Source organism: Aphidius gifuensis, linkage group LG2 (genome assembly GCF_014905175.1).
Source record: "Aphidius gifuensis isolate YNYX2018 linkage group LG2, ASM1490517v1, whole genome shotgun sequence".
In the NCBI taxonomy this organism is placed as follows: Eukaryota; Metazoa; Arthropoda; class Insecta; order Hymenoptera; family Braconidae; genus Aphidius; species Aphidius gifuensis.
The window spans coordinates 9,971,833-9,996,612 of record NC_057789.1 but is presented as its reverse complement, the minus strand read 5'-3'; the positions used below and the strand labels follow the sequence as shown (position 1 = coordinate 9,996,612).

General features: G+C 30.5%; 1 protein-coding gene across 1 annotated transcript; it reads left to right on the top strand.

Moving 5' to 3' along the window:
- The first annotated feature begins 1,501 nt into the window (after positions 1–1,501).
- On the top strand, positions 1,502–14,757 carry LOC122850348 (ATP-citrate synthase-like). Its single transcript, XM_044149507.1, is given in 6 exon segments — positions 1,502–1,566; positions 10,773–10,876; positions 11,091–12,687; positions 12,689–13,530; positions 13,912–14,286; positions 14,675–14,757. Coding segments are annotated over 6 exon segments (3,066 nt in total).
- The last annotated feature ends 10,023 nt before the right edge of the window (positions 14,758–24,780 follow it).

Here is a 24,780-nt window from a genome sequence, read left to right as displayed (position 1 = left end):
TGCATCGGTAAAATAAACGAGGATATATCTAATATTAAAACCTGGGCAACAGTAAATAAACTCTCTCTCAATCTAAAGAAGATTCAAGCAATCGTTTTCGGAGCGCGTCGTTACATAAACAATTTTAAGCAGGCTGAGCATGCTACACTTGGTACACCATCAGAACCAATCAATTTCTCACCTTTAGTACGCAACCTTGGAGTGTTAATGGATGCAAAGCTCTCTTTCATAGATCACGTGAAGCATATTATCTCAAAAACTAACTCAACTTTTTTTCAACTATTCAACATAACCAAATACACTGACATTGAACTGCGTAAAAAACTGGTACTAACTCTAATTATGCCTCACGTAAACTATTGCTTAGTTGCACTACAAGGTCTTGGTACTGTTCTCGATCTGAAGCTCCAACGTATTGTGAATCGCGGTGTTAGGTACGTCTATTGTCTTAGGGCTGATCAATCAATATCGGGTCACCGCCGTCAACTAGGCTGGCTAAACCTAGAGAATACCAGACTACTTTACACTGCCATGTTAATTTACAAAGTAATAAATTCTAATGTACCTCAATACCTTGCAAGTACTCTCATGGTACCTGCAACAAGTCGACCAACTCGTAACCAACAGCCACAACAAGCCTTGATAGTACCGAATTACAGAACCGACACCTATAAATACGCCTTCTCTGTAACTGCACCTCTCATATGGAACTCAATTCCTACAAGGATTCGTGAGTCAGACTCACCCTTAAATTTCAAATTGAAACTTACACACTGGCTACAACACCGTGAATCATCCTGACCAACATCACCACCATATTATATTATATTATATTATATCATACTACATTAATATCATGTAATATATCACTCACATACATATATAATTATATATTCTGGCACACAAATGTATACACTCGAAATGCACACATTGAAATGCACTCTATTCTTACATTCTTTCTCACTCACACGCACTCGTAGTACCATTTTAAATCAACTGAACATTCTTTCAAACTTTACTTTTAAGATACAAATCATAAGATTTAAAAAAAAAAAAAAAGAAAAAAAAAAAAAACATACTCTCTGTAAATATAGTTACTACTACTTTGTTTAAATTTTAGACAATAAAAATTATTATCAATCAATCAATCTCTCTTGATGCTTCACCAGGCTGATAAGATGATAAGTTTATAAGTTTATAAGTTCTTTATAAGTTCTGGACAGATTTTTTTCCAATGCCTAGGCTTTGAACAGTTTGAACATATTGGTTTTCTTGTGTTGGTTGGTTTTTTATAGTCGTTTTGTTTTTTAAAGACACGACCAGCTGCCAGGGCTTCATTCATGTCATTCTTCTCATGAATGTCCGACCTTGCCTCTTCCATGATGAGGCAAGCAGTAAGGTTTGTGAGTGTGCCAACGCTCAACTGGATGGTGTTGATTCCCAGATACTGCAAAAGATTCTAAGATGCTGTGGCAAACTCAGTAAAATTTGAGACATAATCATGTCGTCTATTACTGTGGTGCCAGTGGCTTGTAAATTACGAGCTGAATCATGCACTTTTGCAATGTGAGTTGTCATGTTGTCATTGGGGTCTCTCGTTGATGAGTACCACTTTCGATTCAACATATGTTACATCTTGTCTCACCTTGGGATTGATGAATACCTTTCAAATTGTTCCACATTTGTTGTGATGTTGAACATGACATTACGTGTATCATAAGTTGTTCAGGAACTGCTGCAGAGATAGCATATTGAGCCATGCCGTCCAGTTTCTCCCATCTGGCAACCTCTTCTCCATGTTGCCGCGTGGCCTCTGCTGTAGTTTCTGTTGGTGGTTTTAGCATTTGAATACGACCATCAGCAACCCACAGGACTTGCATACTCTTAAATTTTGTTTTCATATGAAAGCTCCATGTTAACCAGTTTTCAGCTCCTCGTAATTTTTGTGTTTTTGAAACTTCAACAATTTTTTCCATTAATGCTTTATTAAAATACACTGAGACACTATTGAATCTTTTTTAATATTGTTATAAATTTCTTGGTTTTTATTTGCACTGCTACTCTGAGGTGGGCTAACCTCGGAAAATAATGTCTTGAAGATCTTAACTCAATGAATAAATTTTTTGCAATTAATTTATTTAACGTTAATTAGTTATGGATAATTTGACTCACACTAGGCCCATAACCAGTTGATTATTCACAGTTGAATAAAGGATTCCAAGAATAATAAACGATTAATACTTTAGTATTATGAATGCAATTTATTTAAACATGTGCTCGATAGTAGTATATAGCTCTGAAGAAGGATTATATTCACGTTACGAACTTACAAAGTCAGTGAGAATAGGAAGGACTATAGAGACGAAGTTCCAGACACAACTTTACAATATTGCCTCTGAGGTCAGGTGCATTAAACATTAAACAATAAGATAGTGTTGGTGCAAGGTAATACAGATATTAACCTGTTTTTCCAACAATAACGTTCAACAACTTCAGCTCGTGTACTAGTTTTTTAGCGTGACAATATATACACAAATACATAGGCGTATAGCACGTATAAGTAGTATGGTAGATGAGATAGGTACGTTAAATGTGGGGAAAAAACGAAACAAATTGTGGACATTTATGCTGAGAAAATTCTGTTTTAATAAGATCTTGTACCTGGCTTTTACAGCTTATATATCTATTTTATAATATATCGGATAAATTCAAGGATCCCGTGTAGGAATCACCAAGACTCACAACACGGCCATTCATAGTTCATCGTTGGCAAACGACTGGCCTATTCTTGGACTGCCAATTCATGGTTCTGATCCATAGCCAAGCCTTAGCTGACTCGTAGATGGCCCATGATTGCTAACCATGCATCGGCCAAGCCTTGGCTGATTCTTAGATTGCTGATGATTGGCAAAAATGCATGGGCCAAGCCTGGCTAACTCTTTAAAGGCCATTGCTTGGTTGCTGATCATTGGCCAATCCTTGGCTGATACATTAACGGCTATTGCTTGGTTGCTGATCATCGGCCAGGCCTTGTTAGACTTTCAAAGGCTATTGCTTGGTTGCCAATCATTGGCTAATCCCTGGTTGATATATGTATTAATGGCCATTGTTTGGTTGCCAATCATCGGCCGATTTTTGGCAGGTATTTGATTGCCGTTGCTTGGTTGCCATCGATTGGCCAAGTCTTCGAATCCTTTAATGGCCAACGCATGGTTGCCATCACTGGCCAAGCTTCAGCTGACTCTCGGGCGGCCAAGAAGTGGTCTTTTGTTGATTTTATTCAAATCAGAAACTTATTCATAAATTTCGTTATAGCCGCCGTGGCTGAGTGGTAATGCTTTGAGATGCCGCACAGAAACTTGAGTTCAAGTCCAGGTAGAGTCAAAACTCAGTAGTGTTTAATCATAATGCCTTTAATTGATTGACAATGGTTTATTTAATAAAAGCCAATTGTTAAATAATCAATGAATATTTTTTTTTTTTTTTTTTCTTTTAATGGAATTAATAAATGGGCCATACTTAGTTTACTCTCTAGAGACCAATGGGCCATCAATGGCCGTTCATTGGCTGATACTTGGTCAATCATTGAGCCAATCTTGGGGAACATCATTAGGCCATTCTTGTCAGCCAATATTAAATTACCGTAACGCTCCAGGCTTGGCGCATTAATGGCTCATCAATGCTTGCCGATTATTGGCGGAAGTTTGCCAAGCATCGGACGATCCTAACGGGTTTCTTGATAATGTTAAATTTGAATTATTCATGAGCAATTTCTTATTTTGCAAAACATGATGATATTGAATGATATTTTTAGCTGAATTTGAATATTAATAATTATTGAATAGCGAAAATTCATGGGTAGTTTATGAAAAAATCCACGTAATAAATTTCAAAGATGAAATTTAGATTGATGATTTTTTAAATCATAGCCAAAAAAAAAATTAAAATTTTTATTATTAATATTTTTTTATCAAGCACCACAAATTTATTAAAAAAAGAAGAAAATTCGAAAACTAATTTTTCAATTCATATAATATATTTATTATTATATGAATACCCATGGAAAAATCGTCAGATCAAATCAGATCTAATTTGATCTGAGCCCGATCTATTTTTGATCTAATTTGATATGGCTCCAATAAGATTTGATCCGATCAGACCTGGTTTCATATCAAATCATATCTTACCAGATCAAACTTGATCTGTGACGAGATCAAATATTATCTGACCAGATCAAACTTGATCTGCACTCAAATCAAACTAGATCACGGGCGAATGAATGTTTAAGAAGACAAATTTTTCTTAAGTTTTATAATCACTGCCGTGGTTAAGTAGATAAGGCTCTGGAATTTCACACCAGAAGCATTGAGTTCAAGTCCGAGTGATGTCAATTATTTATCGTAAAAATATAGAATTTTTGATTGTATTTGATTAAAACTATAAGAAGAAAAACCAAATTCTTCAATCGAGCATTGACTAATTTAAAATTATTTTTATTAAATTATTAAATTTTTATTCAGATCAAGTCAAATCTGAAATTGTCTTATAATTCTTATCTGGCTTTATTCTGGAAGCCAGATCAAATTTGATCTGACGATATTTTCCTGGGTACCTTTTGTTTAATTTCACTTAAATTCGAGTTTAAAAATGTGAATGCAATATTGAAATTGTTTACTATTAGTTAAATAAATTCACTTATCAATATTAGCTCTAAATAACACAATGATATTTACTCCAAAATAACACAAAGTCAACCCTTGCCATAATAATGCAAAGGGCTGCTGAAAACTGCACTCTGGAGTGCTGCGAGTGCCAGGTAGAAAAGTCATGTGTAGCAGGGCCAGATTCCAGCTTGAAACTGATCGGGACATTTAAGTGTGATGCTGTCTTAAAGGAATATATTAACATGAAAAAAATTTTACTGACTATAATGTTAACGAGCTATCTGCGTAGTAAAATCCTGTTGATCCGAGAAAAATATATTGTCTAAAAAAGACAAAAGAATTCAACAAAAACATATTGAGAAAAATATCCTGTTGTGATTTGAGATATTTTTCGGTTCTTTTTGGTTGTCTCTCGGGTCCCTAGCTTGATATCCTTTCTCTCTCTCTCTCTTTATTTTAAATAATAAAATTAGCTTATCAATCTATTTTTTCATCTGTTTTTTCTCTTTTTTTTTTCTCAATTTTATAAATATTGCGTTTGGCAACGGTTGCTGTGGAGTCAAGCATTCTCTTTTTTTTTTTATTAATAAAATGATCTTATTATTTCGTTTCTTCGTCTGTTTTTTAGGTGCGTGAACCTAGCCTTGCATAACCCGTGAAGGAGAAAACAACTTGGCCAAGCAATGGGCCAAGCCTGGCAAAACGTTGCCAAGTCTTGGCTGCCAGTCTTGGTCGGTGCTTGCACCAAGCTTGGGGATTGACACCAATTGAAGCTTGGCCAAGACTTTCAAAAATTTAATAATTTTATTAAAAAAAACCATTTTTTAATTGTTTAAACAATTTAATTTTTTTTTTAAATTGTAACGAAATTTATTATTTCGCTGGTTCTCGAAATAAATAATTAACAAAAGAGCTCTAATTATTTATTTGCATGTCGACTGGATTGTTAACAATTAATAGGAGTTAATTGTTAATAATTGTTAATAATTCTAAGGTTCACTGCATGGGCACTGTGGAGGGTCAAGTCTACTACGAGTGGTGTCAGTGTGGCACATGTTTCGTATATATTCGAGGTCCCGTAGTAGACTTGATACGTTAAACCTCGACCGGTGCTAGTTTTCCCCTCCATCCGTCAAAAAGACGAACTCTCCGAAGGCTACGGGCTGGATCGGATACCTATTCGTGTTGCGGGCTAGGAAAGCGTGCTGCGCATGTCCGGGACGATAGGTGGGAGAGCGCACAAGTGGGGATTCAGAGGACTCACAGTAGCTTAGCACAGAACGCTATCGTTAGACGACACAACTTGTCTGGCTCTTGAACTGATCACTTCTCTTCTCTTGACTGGCTCTCTTGGTTCACTACTGGTTCTCTCGACATCGTTTGGATCTCTCGTAAAGGCTCCCTAGGTATCAGACGTTAAGTCCTGGTGAAACTCTGTCTGAATTTCCAATGATGGACTAATACTAATGATCACGCTATATGGTTCTCTCATTATAATAATAATAATTATTATATTCTCGCTACATAATATGTATGTGATGGTTAGACCATCATTACACATAAATGTGTATGTGTGAGTTCACGAATGGATCGCTGTAAATAAATAATAATAATATTAATATTGAGATATATTATTATTGCAATGGCAACGTATGTGTAAGACCTGGTCACGGATGGATCGCTGTATGGTTCCCTATACAGAATACATATCTCACATGTAGAATATTTGCTCCTACACTTATGATACTTGTGACGTCAATATTTTGCTATAGTATAGTCGCAATGTAATATAGGCGTATGTAACACACTATACCTGGTTCACGATAGTTCCCTCAAGTTTGGTTACGTATTTCATAGTCCGATCAGGTGGACCGCGCCCCTCTACCATTTCTAAGACTGAGTTAGGCTCCTTAATTAGTTCTCGTGACTCCCACGGTTGTTGGCTTCCGAGATAACCAACATGGCTCCCCCCGGTGATTTAGAGGAGGATGGTGAGAAATCCTCGTTGTTAACCTTGGCCGATAGTTCTCGCCGTGCAGGTCAGAAAATCGGTTACAAAATATAATTGAGAACTTATTTTACTTAAATTTACATTACAATCATGGCAATCCAAGAATCAAGCGACACTCGGCCGATATATAAATTTTATTTCTTTTCCAATACTTAATCAAGACTTGGCCGATGACGGTTGATCAATGGATGGCCATTATTGGGACAAGACTTGGCCGTGTTGTAAGTCTTGGCAATTCCTTCATGGGAAGGAAATTTTTCTAGGATAATCATTAGAAGCGTTCAATTTGTACTATTTTGACCTAAAAATTAACAGGTGGAGAAAGGGTTAAGAATCGACTTTTTTTATAGATGACTCAGGGGGAAAAAAATTGCTACCAACGCAAAATAATTTGTACTAATTTGTACCACCAAGCCCGGAATCTGTAACTCAAAAATAACAACAAGAAAAAATCATTTATTCCAAAATGTTAATTGACAATTGCATATCCGCTTTAATAATCAACATATTTTAATGTTTTTTTTCCAAAATAAAGAGTAAGTTTTGCTTTAATTTGAACCATCAAATTTATCATTAAAAAAAAATTATTTAAAAATATTTTTTTTGGAGCCAGTATAAAAACATTTTGGAGTAAATATTTTTTTTTTGTTGTTATTTTTGAAGTACAAGGCAACGTCCAAACTCAGGACCAAGCGCTCCAGGGATGCGGGACGTGACTTATCGTTCATTTTGGCTTCCATGACCGTCCGTTGTCATTTTTATTTATTGACTAGTTTTGTCTAGTTTTGCCAAGTTTGCCAACAAAAAAACTGAGATATCTACATTATTTTACCAGCAAAATTTTTTACTTAGCTAGATTTTTTGGATCCCGGTGAAAGAACGATGTATGTCCACAATTATTTTCATGTTTTACGGAAGTGGGATAGACGCAAAGCGTCCCACCATAGTATTGTTTTCACTATATGTTTTATGAATACCGCTCATAGCTTCCATAATAATTAAGCTAGATTATTCGAATTAGGCTTAAATTAAAGATCTCGACGAGAGCTAGAGCCTCTGATAGAATTAAAATTTTTTGGGTGATTATTGAGTTTACAAATGACGAAAGAAAAATGTGACAAAATCTTGGATGCAAAAATTTTACAGATTACAGTAAAGGATGTAATGAAAATAATTAAAGAAAGTTTATATTTTTGAAAATCGAATTCGGTTATTTATTCAAGAAAAACTGAAACGACATTTTTTTGAAACAGACATAACTTTTTTAAAAATTAACTACGAGGTTTTATTGCCAGTTTCAATAGTTAAGCCATTTAAAAAAAAAATTTGTGAATCTTAAAAACAAGCCTCAACCATAGACTTCAACGGCTTAAGCATTAAAAAAATGAATAAATAGAAACTAAAGAAATGGGTGTAGGCGTTAATTTCTATGGTTGAGCTGTTAGTGTTTATGCTATTAATATTATTGTATATTCGGTGTTAAATTATTTTCTATCCGGATTGGATCCTACGACTTCCTAACTACTAAACCGATACCCTAACGCAAGAGGCCTTTTTTATTTGTTGAATGACTTTGAAATTTTGTTCACATAAGCTACGAGGTGATCCATACATTGATTTAAAAAATTAAGAAAGACGATGTAACCCAATGAATTAATTTATAGTCTAGATCAATTCCACAGCATTTTTATATACATTGAATTGAAATTATTGTATCAAAAGGCTGTGAAATTAATTGAGATTATAAATTAATTTATTTGGTCACATCCTTTCTTTAGCTACTTTTGCCATAATTAATTGATAGGAAAGCTTTTGGCAAATGGTTCTAAGGAAAAGATGTGGAAAAACAAATTAATTTGTAGACTAGATTAATTTTACATTATTATTTTCTCTATTAAAATAGTTCTCCTCAAAATTTGATTCCCATTTTTTTAATAAACAAATTGCGGGTTGCCGCTGTGGATATACTATTCATCCATGCGTCGCGCTGTCACACATGCAGTCCTCCGCGCACTTTATATATATGTATATATTTTAAAAATATTCCTCGTAAGTATAAAATTTTTAAATATTTAAATATTTTTTTCATGTTATCAATAAACAAGTATCTACATAATGATTGTATATATTGTAACGAAATTTATTATTTCGTGGGTTCTCGAAATAAATAATCATTCAAATAGATATGGATTATTTATTTGTTAACGTTTGCGTATTAATAACCAATGGGAGTTGGTTATTAATAAATAAAGGATCACTAGTGCAAGGCTCTGTGTAGGGTCAAGACTATTATATATGACATCAATGGGGCGCCTATTCGATGTTTATAAGATGTCTTGACACATAAACCTTATCGCGGCGATGGCTCCACTCCTCCGTCGAAGAGACGAACTCACCGAAGGCTGAGTACGAAGCCCGATCGTAAACCTATCGAACTGCGGGCTAGGAAAGCGTGCTGCGCATGTCCGGGGGCGATAGGTAGGAGAGTGCTACTGAGTGGGGTTAAAGCTCACAGCAGCTAAGCACTGAACGTCGTCGTGAGACGACACAACTTGTCTGGCTCTCGAACTGATCACTTCTCTTGACTGGCTCTCTTGGTTCACTACTGGTTCTCTCGACATCGTTTGATCTCGTAAAGGTTCCTAGGTATCAGACGTTAAGTCCTGGTGAAACTCTGTCCGAATTTCCAATGACGGACTAATACTAATGATCACGTTGTATAGTTCTCTTATTATAATAATAATTATTATTATATTCATCGCACATAAATGTGTATGTGTGAGTTCACGAATGGATCGCTGTAAATAATAACAATAATAATAATATTGAGATATATTATTATTGCAATGGCAACGTATGTGTAAGACCTGGTCACGGATGGATCGCTGTATGGTTCCCTATACAAAATACATATCTCACATGTAGACTATTTGCTCCCACACTTACGATACTTGTGACGTAGGTATTTTACTATAGTATAGTCGCAATGTAATATAGGCGTATGTAATACACTATGCTTGGTTCACGATAGTTCCCTCAGGTTTGGTTACGTATTTCATAATCTAATCAGGTGGACCGCACCCCTCTACCATTTCTAAGACTGAGTTAGGCTCCCGAATTAGTTCTCGTGACTCCCACGGTTGTTGGCTTCCGAGATAACCAACATGGCTCCCCCCGGTGATTTTGAGGAGGATGGTGAGAAATCCTCGTTGTTAACCTTGGCCGATAGTTCTCGCCGTGCAGGTCAGAAAATCGGTTACAATATATATAGTATAAATATATATGCATTTATATATAAAATATAAATGTATGCATATATATTTTCCAACAGAAATAATTCATCAAGAGGCACGGTAGTGCCTCGTGTCAAGTGTGAGAAAAAAAATAAATATACCAAAAAAAAAAAAAAAATGAAAGCGCAAATAAACTACCGAGCCTTATTATACATCAAATAGAGGTAACCTCATCCCTCGCAAATTTTCAAAATTTATTTAAAATATGATGGTGACGATAAAAATTAATGGTTTTTATAATTTAACATTATATAGTATCAATTATTATATTTAGGACAGACAAAATTTCATCTCTCTCATACTTTTTTAACTCGTTATATCTCTCTCTCTCCTTCTTTATATTTTATCAATTTCTTTTGTTTCTTTGATGACTTTGAAAATAATTTAAAGCACATTGTGTATAGTATGTATGTATATATATATAAACAGCAACACCACGTGTTAAAAGTGATATATTACATCAATTAGATATGACTAAACCAAAATGATTTTTATCAAGTTTCAATCGTCCAAATGTTAAATATACTGTTGTTGATAAAAAACCAAAACAAAATTGTATTGAAATAATAGCATATGGATTAAAGAAAAATACATACGTGATTGTGGAAATGTTTATTGTTTATTTTGTATGGGAATATATAATTTGTTATTCATGCTGCATTATCAAAATCAATTGAAGGTTAGTTTAAAGAAAGTGGAACTGCTTAACGTGATATCATACATACGTGATTGTGGAATAGTTTATTGTTTTTGACGTCGTGAATGTGATGATTTTTCTGTACAATTTTGTCATAATGGCATTAGTGCTGATTCATATCATGCTGGTATGAGTGATTTAGCAAGAACACAAGTACAAACAAGATGGAAATTTGATGATGTTAGAATTGTATGTGCAACAATTGTATTTGGTATGGGAGTAGATAATTTGTTATTCATGCTGCATTATCAAATAAAGGTTAGTTTTAAGTTAATAGACGTGCTGGACGTGATCTTATAAATACTGATTGTTTATTATTTTATAGTTACTCTGATGTTCATAGACATCGTTAAATGACAGAATTAAATAGACAACCACTATTATTTTTACAAACACATATGGATCATTTTATGAAAATAAAATAGATTGTCGTAGAACACAACAGCTTAAGTATTTTGGTGAGCAGTTTGATAATAGTAAATGCATCAAAAATAAAGATACGTTATTCACTATATGCTGGTATATGTGGTGGTTATATGTTAATTTATATTTTACATATTTGGAAATAAATCCACTTGTTGTTACTGATGAATCAATATATATACTTGACTTGGCAGCAAAATTAGATACAACTGCTGATTTTATATGTCGTTCAGAATTTGGTGAAATTGATTATCCACCACCATTTGGACGTGATGCATATCGAGATGAGGCATATATTGCTGATCTTGATGCAAAATCTGGTGCAAGTTTAAAGCTAACAATATTAAATCCAAAAGGTACAATATGGACAATGGTTGCTGGTGGTGGTGCATCCGTTATTTATTCTGATACAATTTGTGATTTGGGTGGTGCAAGTGAACTTGCAAATTATGGTGAATATTCTGGTGCACCAAGTGAACAACAAACATATGAATATGCTAAAACATTATTAATTTTAATGACTAAAGAAAAACATGATAATGGTAAAGTACTTATTATTGGTGGTGGTATTGCTAATTTTACAAATGTTGCTGCAACATTTAAAGGTATTGTTAAAGCATTACAAGAATTTCAACCAAAACTTGTTGAGCATAATATTAAAATATTTGTAAGACGTGCTGGTCTAAATTATCAAGAAGGTTTACGTATTATTCGCGAAGTTGGTCGTCGTTTGTGTATACCAGTACATGTATTTGGTCCAGAAACACATATGACTGCAATTTGTGCAATGGCAATGGGTAAAAAACCAATACCAGATCCAGAAGCACAAGAATTTTCAACAGCAAACTTTTTATTACCATCAGGACAAGATGTTGGTCCAAAATCACCAACTGTTGATGAACAATCATCATCAACAACAGCAACAGCAACACCACCACCATCATCATCATCTAAAGTACCTAAAATTAAATCACAATGTACAACTGATTCTTCAACAGCAACAACAACAACACAACAATTATTTAGTAATAATACACGTGCAATAATTTGGGGTATGCAAACAAGAGCTGTACAAAGTATGCTTGATTTTGATTTTGTTTGTAGAAGATCAATGCCATCAGTTGCTGCTGTTGTATATCCATTTGTTGGTGATCATAAACAAAAATTTTATTGGGGACATAAAGAAATATTAATACCAGTTTATAAACAAATGAAAGATGCTATGACAAAACATAGTGATGCTGATGTTATGGTTACATTTGCATCATTAAGATCAGCATATGAAAGTACTGTTGAAACATTACAATTTCCTCAAATTCGTACAATTGCAATAATTGCTGAGGGTATACCAGAAAATATGACACGTAAATTAATATTAATGGCAAATGAAAAAAATGTAACAATAATTGGCCCAGCAACAGTTGGTGGTGTTAAACCAGGTTGTTTTAAAATTGGTAATACTTGTGGTATGATGGATAATATATTACACAGTAAATTATATCGTTCTGGTAGTGTTGCATATGTATCAAGATCTGGTGGTATGTCAAATGAATTAAATAATATTATATCAAAAGCATCAAATGGTGTTATTGAAGGTGTTGGGTGGTGATAGATATCCAGGTACAACTTTCATGGATCATATAATGCGTTATCAAAATAATAATAATGCAAAATTAATTGTTTTACTTGGTGAAGTTGGTGGTGTTGAAGAGTATGAAGTATGTGAAGCATTAAAAAATGGTAAAATAACAAAACTACTTGTTGCATGGTGTATTGGTACATGTGCAAGTATGTTTAAATCAGAAGTACAATTTGGTCATGCTGGTTCAATAGCACATAGTAATTTAGAAACAGCATCAGCTAAAAATTTAGCATTAAAAAATAGTGGTGCATATGTGCCAGATAGTTTTGATACATTGGGTGATTTAATTGGTAATGTTTATCAGGGTCTTGTTAATAATGGTACAATAATACCAGAACCAGAATTACCACCACCAACAGTACCAATAGATTATTCATGGGCACGTGAACTTGGTTTAATACGTAAACCAGCATCATTTATGACATCAATATGTGATGAACGTGGACAAGAATTATTATATGCTGGTATGCCTGTTACTGAAGTTTTAAAACAAAATGTTGGTATTGGTGGTGTTGTATCATTGTTGTGGTTCCAAAGATGTTTACCACCAACATATTGTAAATTTTTAGAAATGTCATTAATGCTTACTGCTGATCATGGTCCAGCAGTATCTGGTGCACATAATACAATTGTATGTGCACGTGCTGGTAAAGATTTAGTTAGTTCACTTGTATCTGGTTTATTGACAATTGGTGATAGATTTGGTGGTGCACTTGATGGTGCTGCTAAAATGTTTTCAGAAGCATATGATGCTGGTTTACATCCACAAGAATTTGTTAATAATACTAGAAAAAAGGGTGGTGATAAAAAACCAAAACAAAAGTTTAAATTTAGTGTATAAATTAAATAATTTTAGTCTGGCTGAACTATTCTTGGTTGTCTGTGTTCATTTTGAGTATTTAAAAAAAAAATATCCTTGATATTTATTATAAAATTCTGGGGGTGTTGGTAAGTCAGTTTCCTAGTGCCTCTGTAATTTGGTCTTTAAACATTACAAAATATAAACAAATGAAATAAATAATAAAAAAAAATAAAACGTCAAAGTTTGAATTGACATATTGAACCAAAATAATATTAAAAAAAGTATATTAATTTTATCATACTTTATTTGTCATTTATTGTATTGTATTTATCATTGATTTATAATTAATTCAAAAAACAAACAATAATGGATATTGAAGATCTAATTGATATTGAAAATGAAGTTGCAATGGATATTGTAAATGAACTTTTAATGGATGCTGAAAATGAAGTTATTGAATATTCAAGAACTTGTATGGTGCATTACAAACCACATGAAAAGTTGATACTTCATAGAGGATTATCAAGTCACGTTTTTCGACATGGATTCATTTTAAAACATTTTGAAAGCACAAGAAATATATTCGGGTTCTATTGGAGAGTCCTTTTACAAATAACTGATAGAATTACTACTCGAAATTTACATGAAATTGAAAAAATATGTCATAATATGTGTACACCAGGCAGACCAGGCAGTGTCAGCCATTATTGCAATAATTCTCGTGGATTTATAACTCTCGAATTACCAATGCGTTGTGAGTGTAGATATCCTGAAATTTATTATACATCTTAATGAAAAAATGATCACAAATTAATAATACATCAATTGTGTTAGATTATTCAATAAAACAATTAACAGTATTAAGAAAATTATTATACTTTTAAAATTATTAAATTTATTAAATGATTATTGGAATAAACGTGATATTAATAAAAAATTTTGTTATGTTATATTTGTAACACGTCGTTTTAAAACAAATGTATTGTATCACATCTTAAAAGATATAAAAGATACAAATGATAAATTTAATCTTCTTGAACCAGATTATATTGTTGGTTATTCAAATAACCCATATAAAAATTCAACAGAATCAATGTGTATTGCTAAATCGAATAAAGAAACATTAATACGTTTTCGTTAAGGTATAACAAATTGTTTAATTGCAACTGATGTTACTGATGAAGATATTGATATATCATCATGTTCATTAATAATACGTTCTTAAATACATTTAGAAAAACCAATATTAAAAAAAAATTATTACATTTGAAAGGGAACATGACAGTCAAAGTGGAGCTATTATATTAGTTTTAATTGAAAAATTAATTGACTCATCAGATTTAACATTATCAAAAATAATAAATAAAATAATAATTAAAAAAATTGAATATTTATCATTATCAAATCATGATATTGTATTACAACAATTGACAAAAAATAATATAATATAAATATAATGAAAATTTTAGAGTGTAAAAAAATTGAAAAAAACAATTTAATATTAATTAAAATGATTAATAATTTAGCAGCAACATTTGATGATATATCACTAATTGAATTACAATTAAATGTTAATATTTTTGTTAATCATAGTGAATTAACATTAACACCAAGTGAATTTGATAAATTAAAAAATTTTCATTGAATATTATTAAACAATATCAGCCAACACATATGCAACAATGAATCATCATTATAATTCAAATTTAAATTCAAATTCAATGGAAGTATGTACATCATCAGGAGTAGATGGAGGAGCACCATCATCACTTACTTTTAGTAATATTATTGAAGGAGATTGGCAAATTGTTACACCAAAATATCGTTCATTACAAGAAGTATATATTGTTATAAAAGTAGGCCATGAAATGAATCCAATGTCACCATTTTCAACAGATATGCCAAATTATTCAGAATATTATAAAGAAAAACATAAAGTTATTTAAAGCAACAGATATGAAACAAATTGACAGGATTATAATGTCCTTTAACACCAAAAACTCTAAAAGTAGTACGTAAAAAAATTCTTTCAAAAGCAAATACTATTCATGATGATACTATTGTTTGATCATCAAATGGTACAGATACAGAAGATGAAGCTGCACCAATTAGATCAAGACGTGCTGCATTTTAAAAAGCAACAGCAACTATTAAAAAACAACAATCTACAACACTAAATAGATTAGATTTGGCCACTGAAAAAATATTAGCTAAAATAAAAAAAAGAATACCACCAATTAAAAAATCACATTTACAAATACACCAAACAATGGCTAAAAAAATAAATAGTTTATGGGAAAAAAGACAAAGTGAATTATCAATTATCAAATCATCTACACTAACAAAAAAAAATCCATCCAATAAATGTAATACATCAAACAAAAATGACAAGTATCAAAAAAGTTTTGATAGTTATGAAAAAAGTCCAGAGTCAACTATGACTGAATTCGATTTAACACTCTCTGTGTGGACACTTGTAACAGTTGTAACTAATTGTATGGAATTTGCATATAGAACATTTGCAAGCGCCACCAGTGGAAAAAACTCCTAAATTGTAACTTTTATTTTGTTAAATACATTTAGTGCTAGTTACACGTTTAAAAATAATTAATGAACATCAAGCTTCGAGTAAGTGTAAACTTAATATAAAACAAAAATGTCATGCTGGTATTATGACAAAAAAAAGTTGAGGCGTACACCATCAATTCAAGATAGTATTGATTATGAGACTGAGTGTAGATACAGAAATGAAGGTGCTAGATTTATCATTGATACTGGATCAAAAATGGATCTTGGTTATAACACGATAGCAACTGGAGCTGTATTTTTTCACCGGTTTTATATGTTTCATTCTTTTCGACAATTTCCACGTTACGTAAGTTTCAGAAATATATTTTTTTAATTTTAATGCACGTATCTTTTAAAATTCTTTAAATGATTTAACCTTTGTATACAGGTAACAGCTTGTGTTTGTTTATTTCTTGCTGGTAAAGTTGAAGAAACTCCTAAAAAATGTAAAGACATAATTGAAGTAGCTAAAAGTCAATTAGCTGATCGAAAGTTTGCAACATTTGGTGAAGATCCAAAAAAAAAATGTATGATATTTGAAAAAATTTTACTTCAAACAATAAAATTTGATTTTCAAGTTGAGCATCCACACAGATATTTATTAGAATATGCCAAATGTTTAAAAGGTAAATGTTTATAATATTTGACTATTAATTTACGCTCTGTTATTGATATTAAGATTTGTTCTTTTTAGGTGACAAAAATAAATTACAAAAAATTGTTCAAATGGCCTGGACATTTGCCAATGACAGGTAAATAAATATTATTTATTATTTCATCAAAATCAAAATCAAAATTGTTTATTAATATTTAAGTTTTTTCAATTTAGTTTATGTACAACACTGTGTTTACAATGGGAACCAGAAATAATTGCTGTTGCATTACTTTATCTTTCTTGTAAATTGAGAAAATTTAAAGTCGTTGATTGGAATGGAAAACAACCAAATCATTTACACTGGTGGGATATGTTTGTTGAAGATTTAACAATGGATTTACTTAAGGATATATGTCATCAAGTACAAAATTTTTATCCAGCATCAAATCAAGCAAAACCACAAAATTCAACATCATTAATATCAGCAAGTCAAGATAGATGTTATCTATGGGTAATTATTCCATACATAGAAACACTCAAGGGCCAACAAAAGTAGTCCTGTTTTACAGGTAAAGTACCGGTTTCTACATGGAAAAAATTTGGCTATTATTATTCTACTTTACCCGTAAAACAAGATTACTTTTGTTGCAAGATACATTTGCTATCATAAATTAAAAGGGGTTGTCAAATAAATAAATTTGATTTATTTATTATATTTATAAACGGTGACATTTTTTTATATAAACCATGAACTTTGTATAAAAGGCTTTATCTAAGGAACCCAGCCGTGTATATTACTGGAACTTACGCGGTATATTACACGCGTAATTTTACAATTTACACGGTTATCTTACAAACTCTCTGTTCATGGTTTACATGAAAACTGTCGCCTTACTTTTTGGCCGGGTACACCTTATTATACATGTCAACATGTGTTTCTAGTTGCCAGTTGGTTGCCATGTGTTGTCAGTTGTTTAAAAAAAAAAAAAGACGAGCAAAAAAAATTATTAAAAATTGTTAAAAATAAAATATCATTCATTCAGTTGAATGCAGTTGAATTACACTGATAAAAATATATAAAAAAAATAGAAAATGTCAATCAATTCAGAACTAATATCATCAGAGTTGGCAACTAAAATAGAAAATTATGATTCATTGTCTACACAGGTTCAAGAATCTATTAAAAAATATACATTTGAGGTAATACGAAATGTCGAAAATCAAGCTGAAAAAAATGTAAATGAAGATTTTGATAACAAATTAAAATCAACATATGCCAAAGTTGAAGATCAAATTTTGATTAAAAAAATCGTTGAAAAGCAAGTCAAAGTAAATATTGATAGACTGGAAAGAGAAAAGAAAATTATGGAACAAGAACATGAACAAATGATGATTAATATGAACCAAAGCTTCATTCAATATTGGGTAAATAAAAAAATGTTGGCAATTCATTTTAAATATCGTGATGTCATTGACCATGTTAATTCATTGGAGAAAAACAAAAATTTACCAAATAATAATGATAAAAAAAACAATCAAAAAAATCGTGGAGGTTACCAATTACACGAAAGAAAACAACAGTAAGTCTATAAATCTTTGTTTTTAATTAATTGAGTCTATGAGTCTATAAAATTTTGTTTTTATACAGCTAATTAAAATTTTATAATTTTCTATGTTTCAGCTATGCTTATGACTGGTCTAACCACGTAAAAACCACGTCCATAGAATTAAAATAAATCATCATCAAGTTATATTTCTATATTTTATTTAACTATAAATATAATAATTTCATAAAATATTAATAATACTAAACATATAATAAATCAACAAAATCTCAATAATTATATACTTGGTTGTGAGCCAAAATATGGGTCAGATGATCAACACCAAAACATCCAATTCCACATTAGACATTATCAAGTGTTAAAAAACATCATCTAGATATGCAACAAAATGTACCAATGAATATTGTACTAGGATTTTTTGGTTTCAAAATGTGTACACCTGATTTATCAGAATTGTTGGTTTGTATTAAAAAAGATAAACTCATGAGAACATTTTAAATATATTTAAACCATGGATGTCAATTGTAATCTCATACTGATATATCATTTATTTTGGTATTGATAAATGATTTGATTCATTTATTTTGTTTTTTTTTTTTCATCCAATGGCTTTTTTCGTTTTAACATATAAAAAATAAGTATTAATTAATGTAATCTGTTGTGTTGAAAAAATAAATTTTTTTAATTATAATTCGTCAATTTTCAATATTTCATAAAAAAATACATGTTCATATGATGTGTCAAATGTTACATTTGCTTTAAGTTTTGGAGTAATCATTTATTGAATGTTGGTGACTGTTTTTTTTATTTTTTTTAATCATTTGTTTTATTTAACCATAACCTCCAGAAGTCCCTTCATGTTGCCAAATAATAAAACTACTAATATCTACATTATCAGGTCCTTTGATACAAAAAAGCTGCTAATATTTTTAAGATAAAAATAGTAAAGATAAAAAAATTTGGTGATTATCAATGTAATAGTGCAATGTCACTGTCAAAGCTTTTATTTGCACAAGGAAAAAACATACCACCACGTGATGTTGCTAATAGTGTTGTTGAAAAAGTAAAATCATCAAAATTTATTGAAAAACTTAAAATTGCTGGTCCAGGTTTTATAAATATTTATCTTTCACGTGCATATGCATTTAGTGCATTGATAACACTTGTTCAAATTGGTAAAGTACCATCACCATATATGATGAAAAAAAAAATAATCGTTGATTTTTCAAGTCCAAACATTGCTAAAGAAATGCATGTTGGTCTTTTAAGATCAACAATAATTGGTGAAAGTATTTATAGATTACTTGAGAATCTTGGACATGATGTATTACGAATAAATCATGTTGGTACAAAATTTTGTATGTTGATTGCACATTTACAAGATGAATTTCCAAATTATCTTAATGTATCACCAACAATTAGTGATCTTCAATTTGAATCAAGATAAAATTTGAAGATAAAAAAAAATTAAAAACACGATTTGGTGATACAGTAAAATTATTGGATTTACTTGACTAAGGATTAAAAAGAGCACTTGATAAACTAAAAGAAAAAAGACGTCATCAAGAATTAACTGATGAACAATTTAAAAAAGCACAAGAATCAGTTGCTTATGTATGTATTAAATATGCTTTTAAATATATTTACTAAATTATATTTTTTTATGTTTAACAGGCCGGTTACAGATGTGTTTTCACCAACACTTGCAAAGAAATAGTACTATTAAAATTTTCAACTGATGTTTTTCAGGATTTTACAAAACTAAACACAATGAATTATTTAAAAAATCAATTTTGATAATGCTAAATACGATGAGATAAAAAAAACCTTGAAAATATTGATAAATCGTTTTGAAAAATTAGAAGCTCAACAAATCAACCAAAAGGTGATTATTATTTTAAACAAAGTATTCTCATTTTAATGCTGTAATTTTATAATATCACAGAAGCATGATACAAATATTGATAACACCGTAAATGATTTAAAAATATCTGAAAAAAATGCACTACTTTATTACAAGGTAATTTTAAAACAACAAAAAAATAAATACAAAAAAAAAAAAAAATGAATTTAAATTAACAAAACGATTTCTTCAAATTACAGGAACAATTATCAATGGAACCAAAATTAGGAATGACTGATGACTCAACAAGCTCTGAATTTCATAATATAAAATCATAAAATTTTCACAACCTTTATACTCAAGTAAAAAGTTGTTGCAGTAAAATTCCAGTAAATAATAATATACCAGAACAAGAACTCGAAAATCGTGTTAAAAATATAATAACCAGTTATTTTGGTGCTGATAAATTCAAATCTGACATTCATGAAGCTGTTGAGAAAAAATGTACGTAATGATACAAGTCAATCATCATCAACAACAACAACAACAATTGATTATATTCGTAAAATTTTTATTGAATTATTAAAAATATATGATGCTGATAAAACTGGTAGAGTTAATTATGCACTTGAATCAGCTAGTGGACAAATAATAAGTATACAAGTTTTAATATGAATACACGTGCTGTTAAATTATTTGGTTTAACATTATTTTATGAAAGTGGTGATCCAAAAACAGTAACACATGGATAACTTGAATATACATGTTTATATAGGTTTAGAATTCATAGTATTCCAATATAAACAAGAAATATTATATTTTTATTCTACAAGCATAATTAACATGCACAAAAAAAAATACTGTTACAGTAATTACTAAGTGGCTAGCTTGACAGAAATTTTTCATTTTAATTTCCATCAAATGGATTTGTGCTGCAAAATATCCAGAAGATGAAACATGGTATAGAGCTAAAAATAATAACTCATACTGAAGTACATTTTATTGATTATGATTGCGCAAATCAATTCAAATTATTGCCTGATAAATTGTGATAAATATTTTTACATTTTTGGTATTTATTAATAAAAAATTCGTAATAAATTAATTTTTTACCAAGTTTATTTTAAATGTTTGAAATTTTCTTTTATCCTATTATTTCCCATAGTTTGTTTGGACGTTTAAGGTCCCAAGGTTTTTTATTTAAAGCTTGATGGTTTTGTTAAAATAATACTATTATTTTCAAGTTATTGTAGCGATCATTTTGTCCATAACATTTTATTTTTTTTGGATTATTATTTTGAACAAATAATATCCCACTTTCAAAACATCAACTCGTTGCTAATGCGAATGAATTATTATGTGCAAATACTCATTGCGCATCTACTTAAATAAAATTTAAAACAAAAAAAAAATTTAATATGTCATAAAAGTCAAATTGAATTATCAAAGTGATTGTGACAATTATTTTATTGGAATTATTTAATTATAATTTTTAACTAAATTTCATTAAATTAATTTAATTATTAATAAATTATTTACTTTATTGCTATTGATTATATAATTATTATTAATATAGAATTATTATTGAGTATATATTAGTGATTATATTGTGTTGGTTATCAAACATTGAATAATTAGTTTTGTTGTAAGTATTTTTAGTATTTAGTCATTAAATTAAATCATTAATTTATTGATTAATGTTTGAAATAAGTAATAATTAATAATAATAATATATTAATCTTATAAATTATTTATTGATTTATTGGTGTATTATAGTGTGTTGGTTATCGAATATTCAATTATCAGTTTTGTCTTAGTTAAATTTAGTATTTATAGTCATTTAATTAATTAATTAATAATAATAATAATATTAATAATAATATTTATTTATCTATAAGTGTATTCAAGTGTGTCGGTATATTTAGACTTCAGCCTTTATTGCTGCAACAAAAAATTTCGAAATCCAGCATATACTGCTGCAACGTTATTATCATATATTCAAAAACTTCAGCCTTTATTGCTGCAACAAAAAATTTGGAATACAGCAGGCATTGCTGCAACATTATTGAACTTGAAAATAAATTGATTTGTTGAAATTTTACAGCAATTACTACTGCATTAAATTAACAACAATAATTACAGCATAGACTTCAGCCTTTATTGCTGCAACGAAAAATTTTGAAATCTAGCAAATACTGCTGCAACGTTATCATTATATATTCAAAAACTTCAGCCTATATTGCTGCAATAAAAAATTTTGAAATCTAGCAAATACTGCTGCAACGTTATCATCATATATTCAAAAACTTCAGCCTTTATTGCTGCAACAAAAATTTGGAATACAGCAGGCATTGCTGCAACATTATTGAACTTGAAAATCAATTGATTTGTTGAAATTTTACAGCAATTACTACTGCATTAAATTAGCAACAACAACAACAGCATAATTGCTGCAGTAATAAATACTATTGATGATATTCCAGATTTTTTTTTATTTGTGCAAATTCTTATAACCTGACGAAGTTTTTAATTGTTTGATAATATTTTATTTTTATTAAAAAAAAAATTAATTATTGCCATCACTATACTAGCAATTTGTTTTTTTTTTCTAAAAAATTACTTTATTAATTGAGAAAAAATGTCTGAATACGAATTTGATCCTGCAATAATATTAAATACTGAAGCATGGCTAAGAGATGAAGAAATCGATTATTTTGCTAACCTATTGCATGAAAAATTAAATTATGAATTTATCCGCTGTTGGGAGCTCCAACATGCTGACTTCACGGTACAAATACCAGATGAGAAAAAACACATCCAAATTTTACATTCAGCTGCTCAAAAAATATCCGAAGTAGGGGCTTTCAACATGAGGGGTGGTCATTGGACCTGCAGTTATTTTGATGGTCATTTGATACATATCTATGATTCTTTAAATCGTCCAAAATTAAATGATCAAATAAAAGAGAAGTTAATGATGTTATTTGGAAATACATTTGATGAAGAAAATATTTTAATTCATAGAGTACAAGCGCAAACTAATGGTTCTGATTGTGGTCGATTCGCTATTGCAAATGCCGTAACTCTTGCTTTAGGTGGAAACCCTGAAATTACAACATACAAACCATATGATGTAAATAAAATGCCTCAACACTTGCTAAATATATTCGAACAACGAGAAATATTACCATTTCCTCGAACAAGTGCTTCGACTATTGAGAATACAAAACATAAGGTTATCACTGATGAAAAAAATTTAGTGTTGCCTTCTGTTGTATCAAATATCAAAACCGAAAAAAGAAAACATCCGACTAGTGCTGGTCTGTCGATAAATACTGAAGAATGCAATATCGGCCGAAAGCGAAAGTGTAAACAAGAGACAGTGAGTATTTCAGAAGAATGTAAAGGTAGAATTGAGAGAAATCAAAGATTAAATGGAGATGACATGTTGTTTTTCGGAAAACTAGTATCTAATTGTTCCGATTATGAACCTCAAGATACTTTATATATACAAAACTTGGATAAAATTCAAGCAATCCCTATGTATAAAAAACATATACAAATTCTTCACAGCAGGGGTACTTCTGGCCCAATAACAGACCACTGGGTTTGCAGCTATTATGATGGAAAAAATGTATATATTTATGACTCATTAAACACCCGTACTATTATTGACCATCGTATTTACAACGTTTATATCCATTCATATCGATCCAACAAATCAATGTGCATTTCCCAATAGTTCAACAACAACAAACTGCACATGATTGTGGTGATTTTGCTATAGCATTTTCAGTATCTTTATTATTTAGTCATAATCCTGAAAATATTGTTTATGACTGTGGTAATATGAGAAAGCATTTACTCAATATGCTTGAAACACAGACAATCATTCCTCCCAATGGGAAGTACATGCACCACCTTGCTTTCACTGGCAGAGATAAAAAGAAAAGAACAAAAAGCATATGCGGAACGAAAACGAGCAGCTAAAAAAAATACTGATTCACTAATGGATAATAAAAAATCAGGGATAAAAAATAATAAATCTCTTTCAACAACAGATGGGGAATCAAAGTTTGAAAATTTAAAAAGGAAAATGAAACAGATTTTACAGGAATTAAAACAAAAAGCAACGAAACAGCACAAACTTCAAAAACAGAGGTACCACAAGATGATAATACATATTCCCTGTTCAAATCTTCATCAGAAGAATATATTCAAAGTCTTACAAGTAAAATCCTGATTGAATGTATCGATGATGTAAAACTGAGGAAGAGGCTCGGATAAGAGCTGAAAGAATTATTAAGTGGTGTATGATAGCACGGAAAATATTATTCTGTTCAAGCCATATCTGAGAGAATGATAAAGACAGCAAAATCCCGTCTCGAAAATATAGCCATTGATTCTACGAATATTGAAAATATATGTGGTCATTTAAAACATACCTCATCTTCAGAACCATTTTATTATGATACTTCCTATAATTTTGATTATGAATCTGAAAATTTAGAACAAAAAATTTTATTGAAAAAGGAATAGCAAAATGAACAAAATGAAATATCAATTCAAGAGCAAAAAGTATTTTCAGAGTTTTGTCATAATTTGCAGGGTCAGGTAGTATTACCCACTGACACAAGTAAAAGGTGTAAAATCGTGGAGCTGCTGTAATGCTACTTG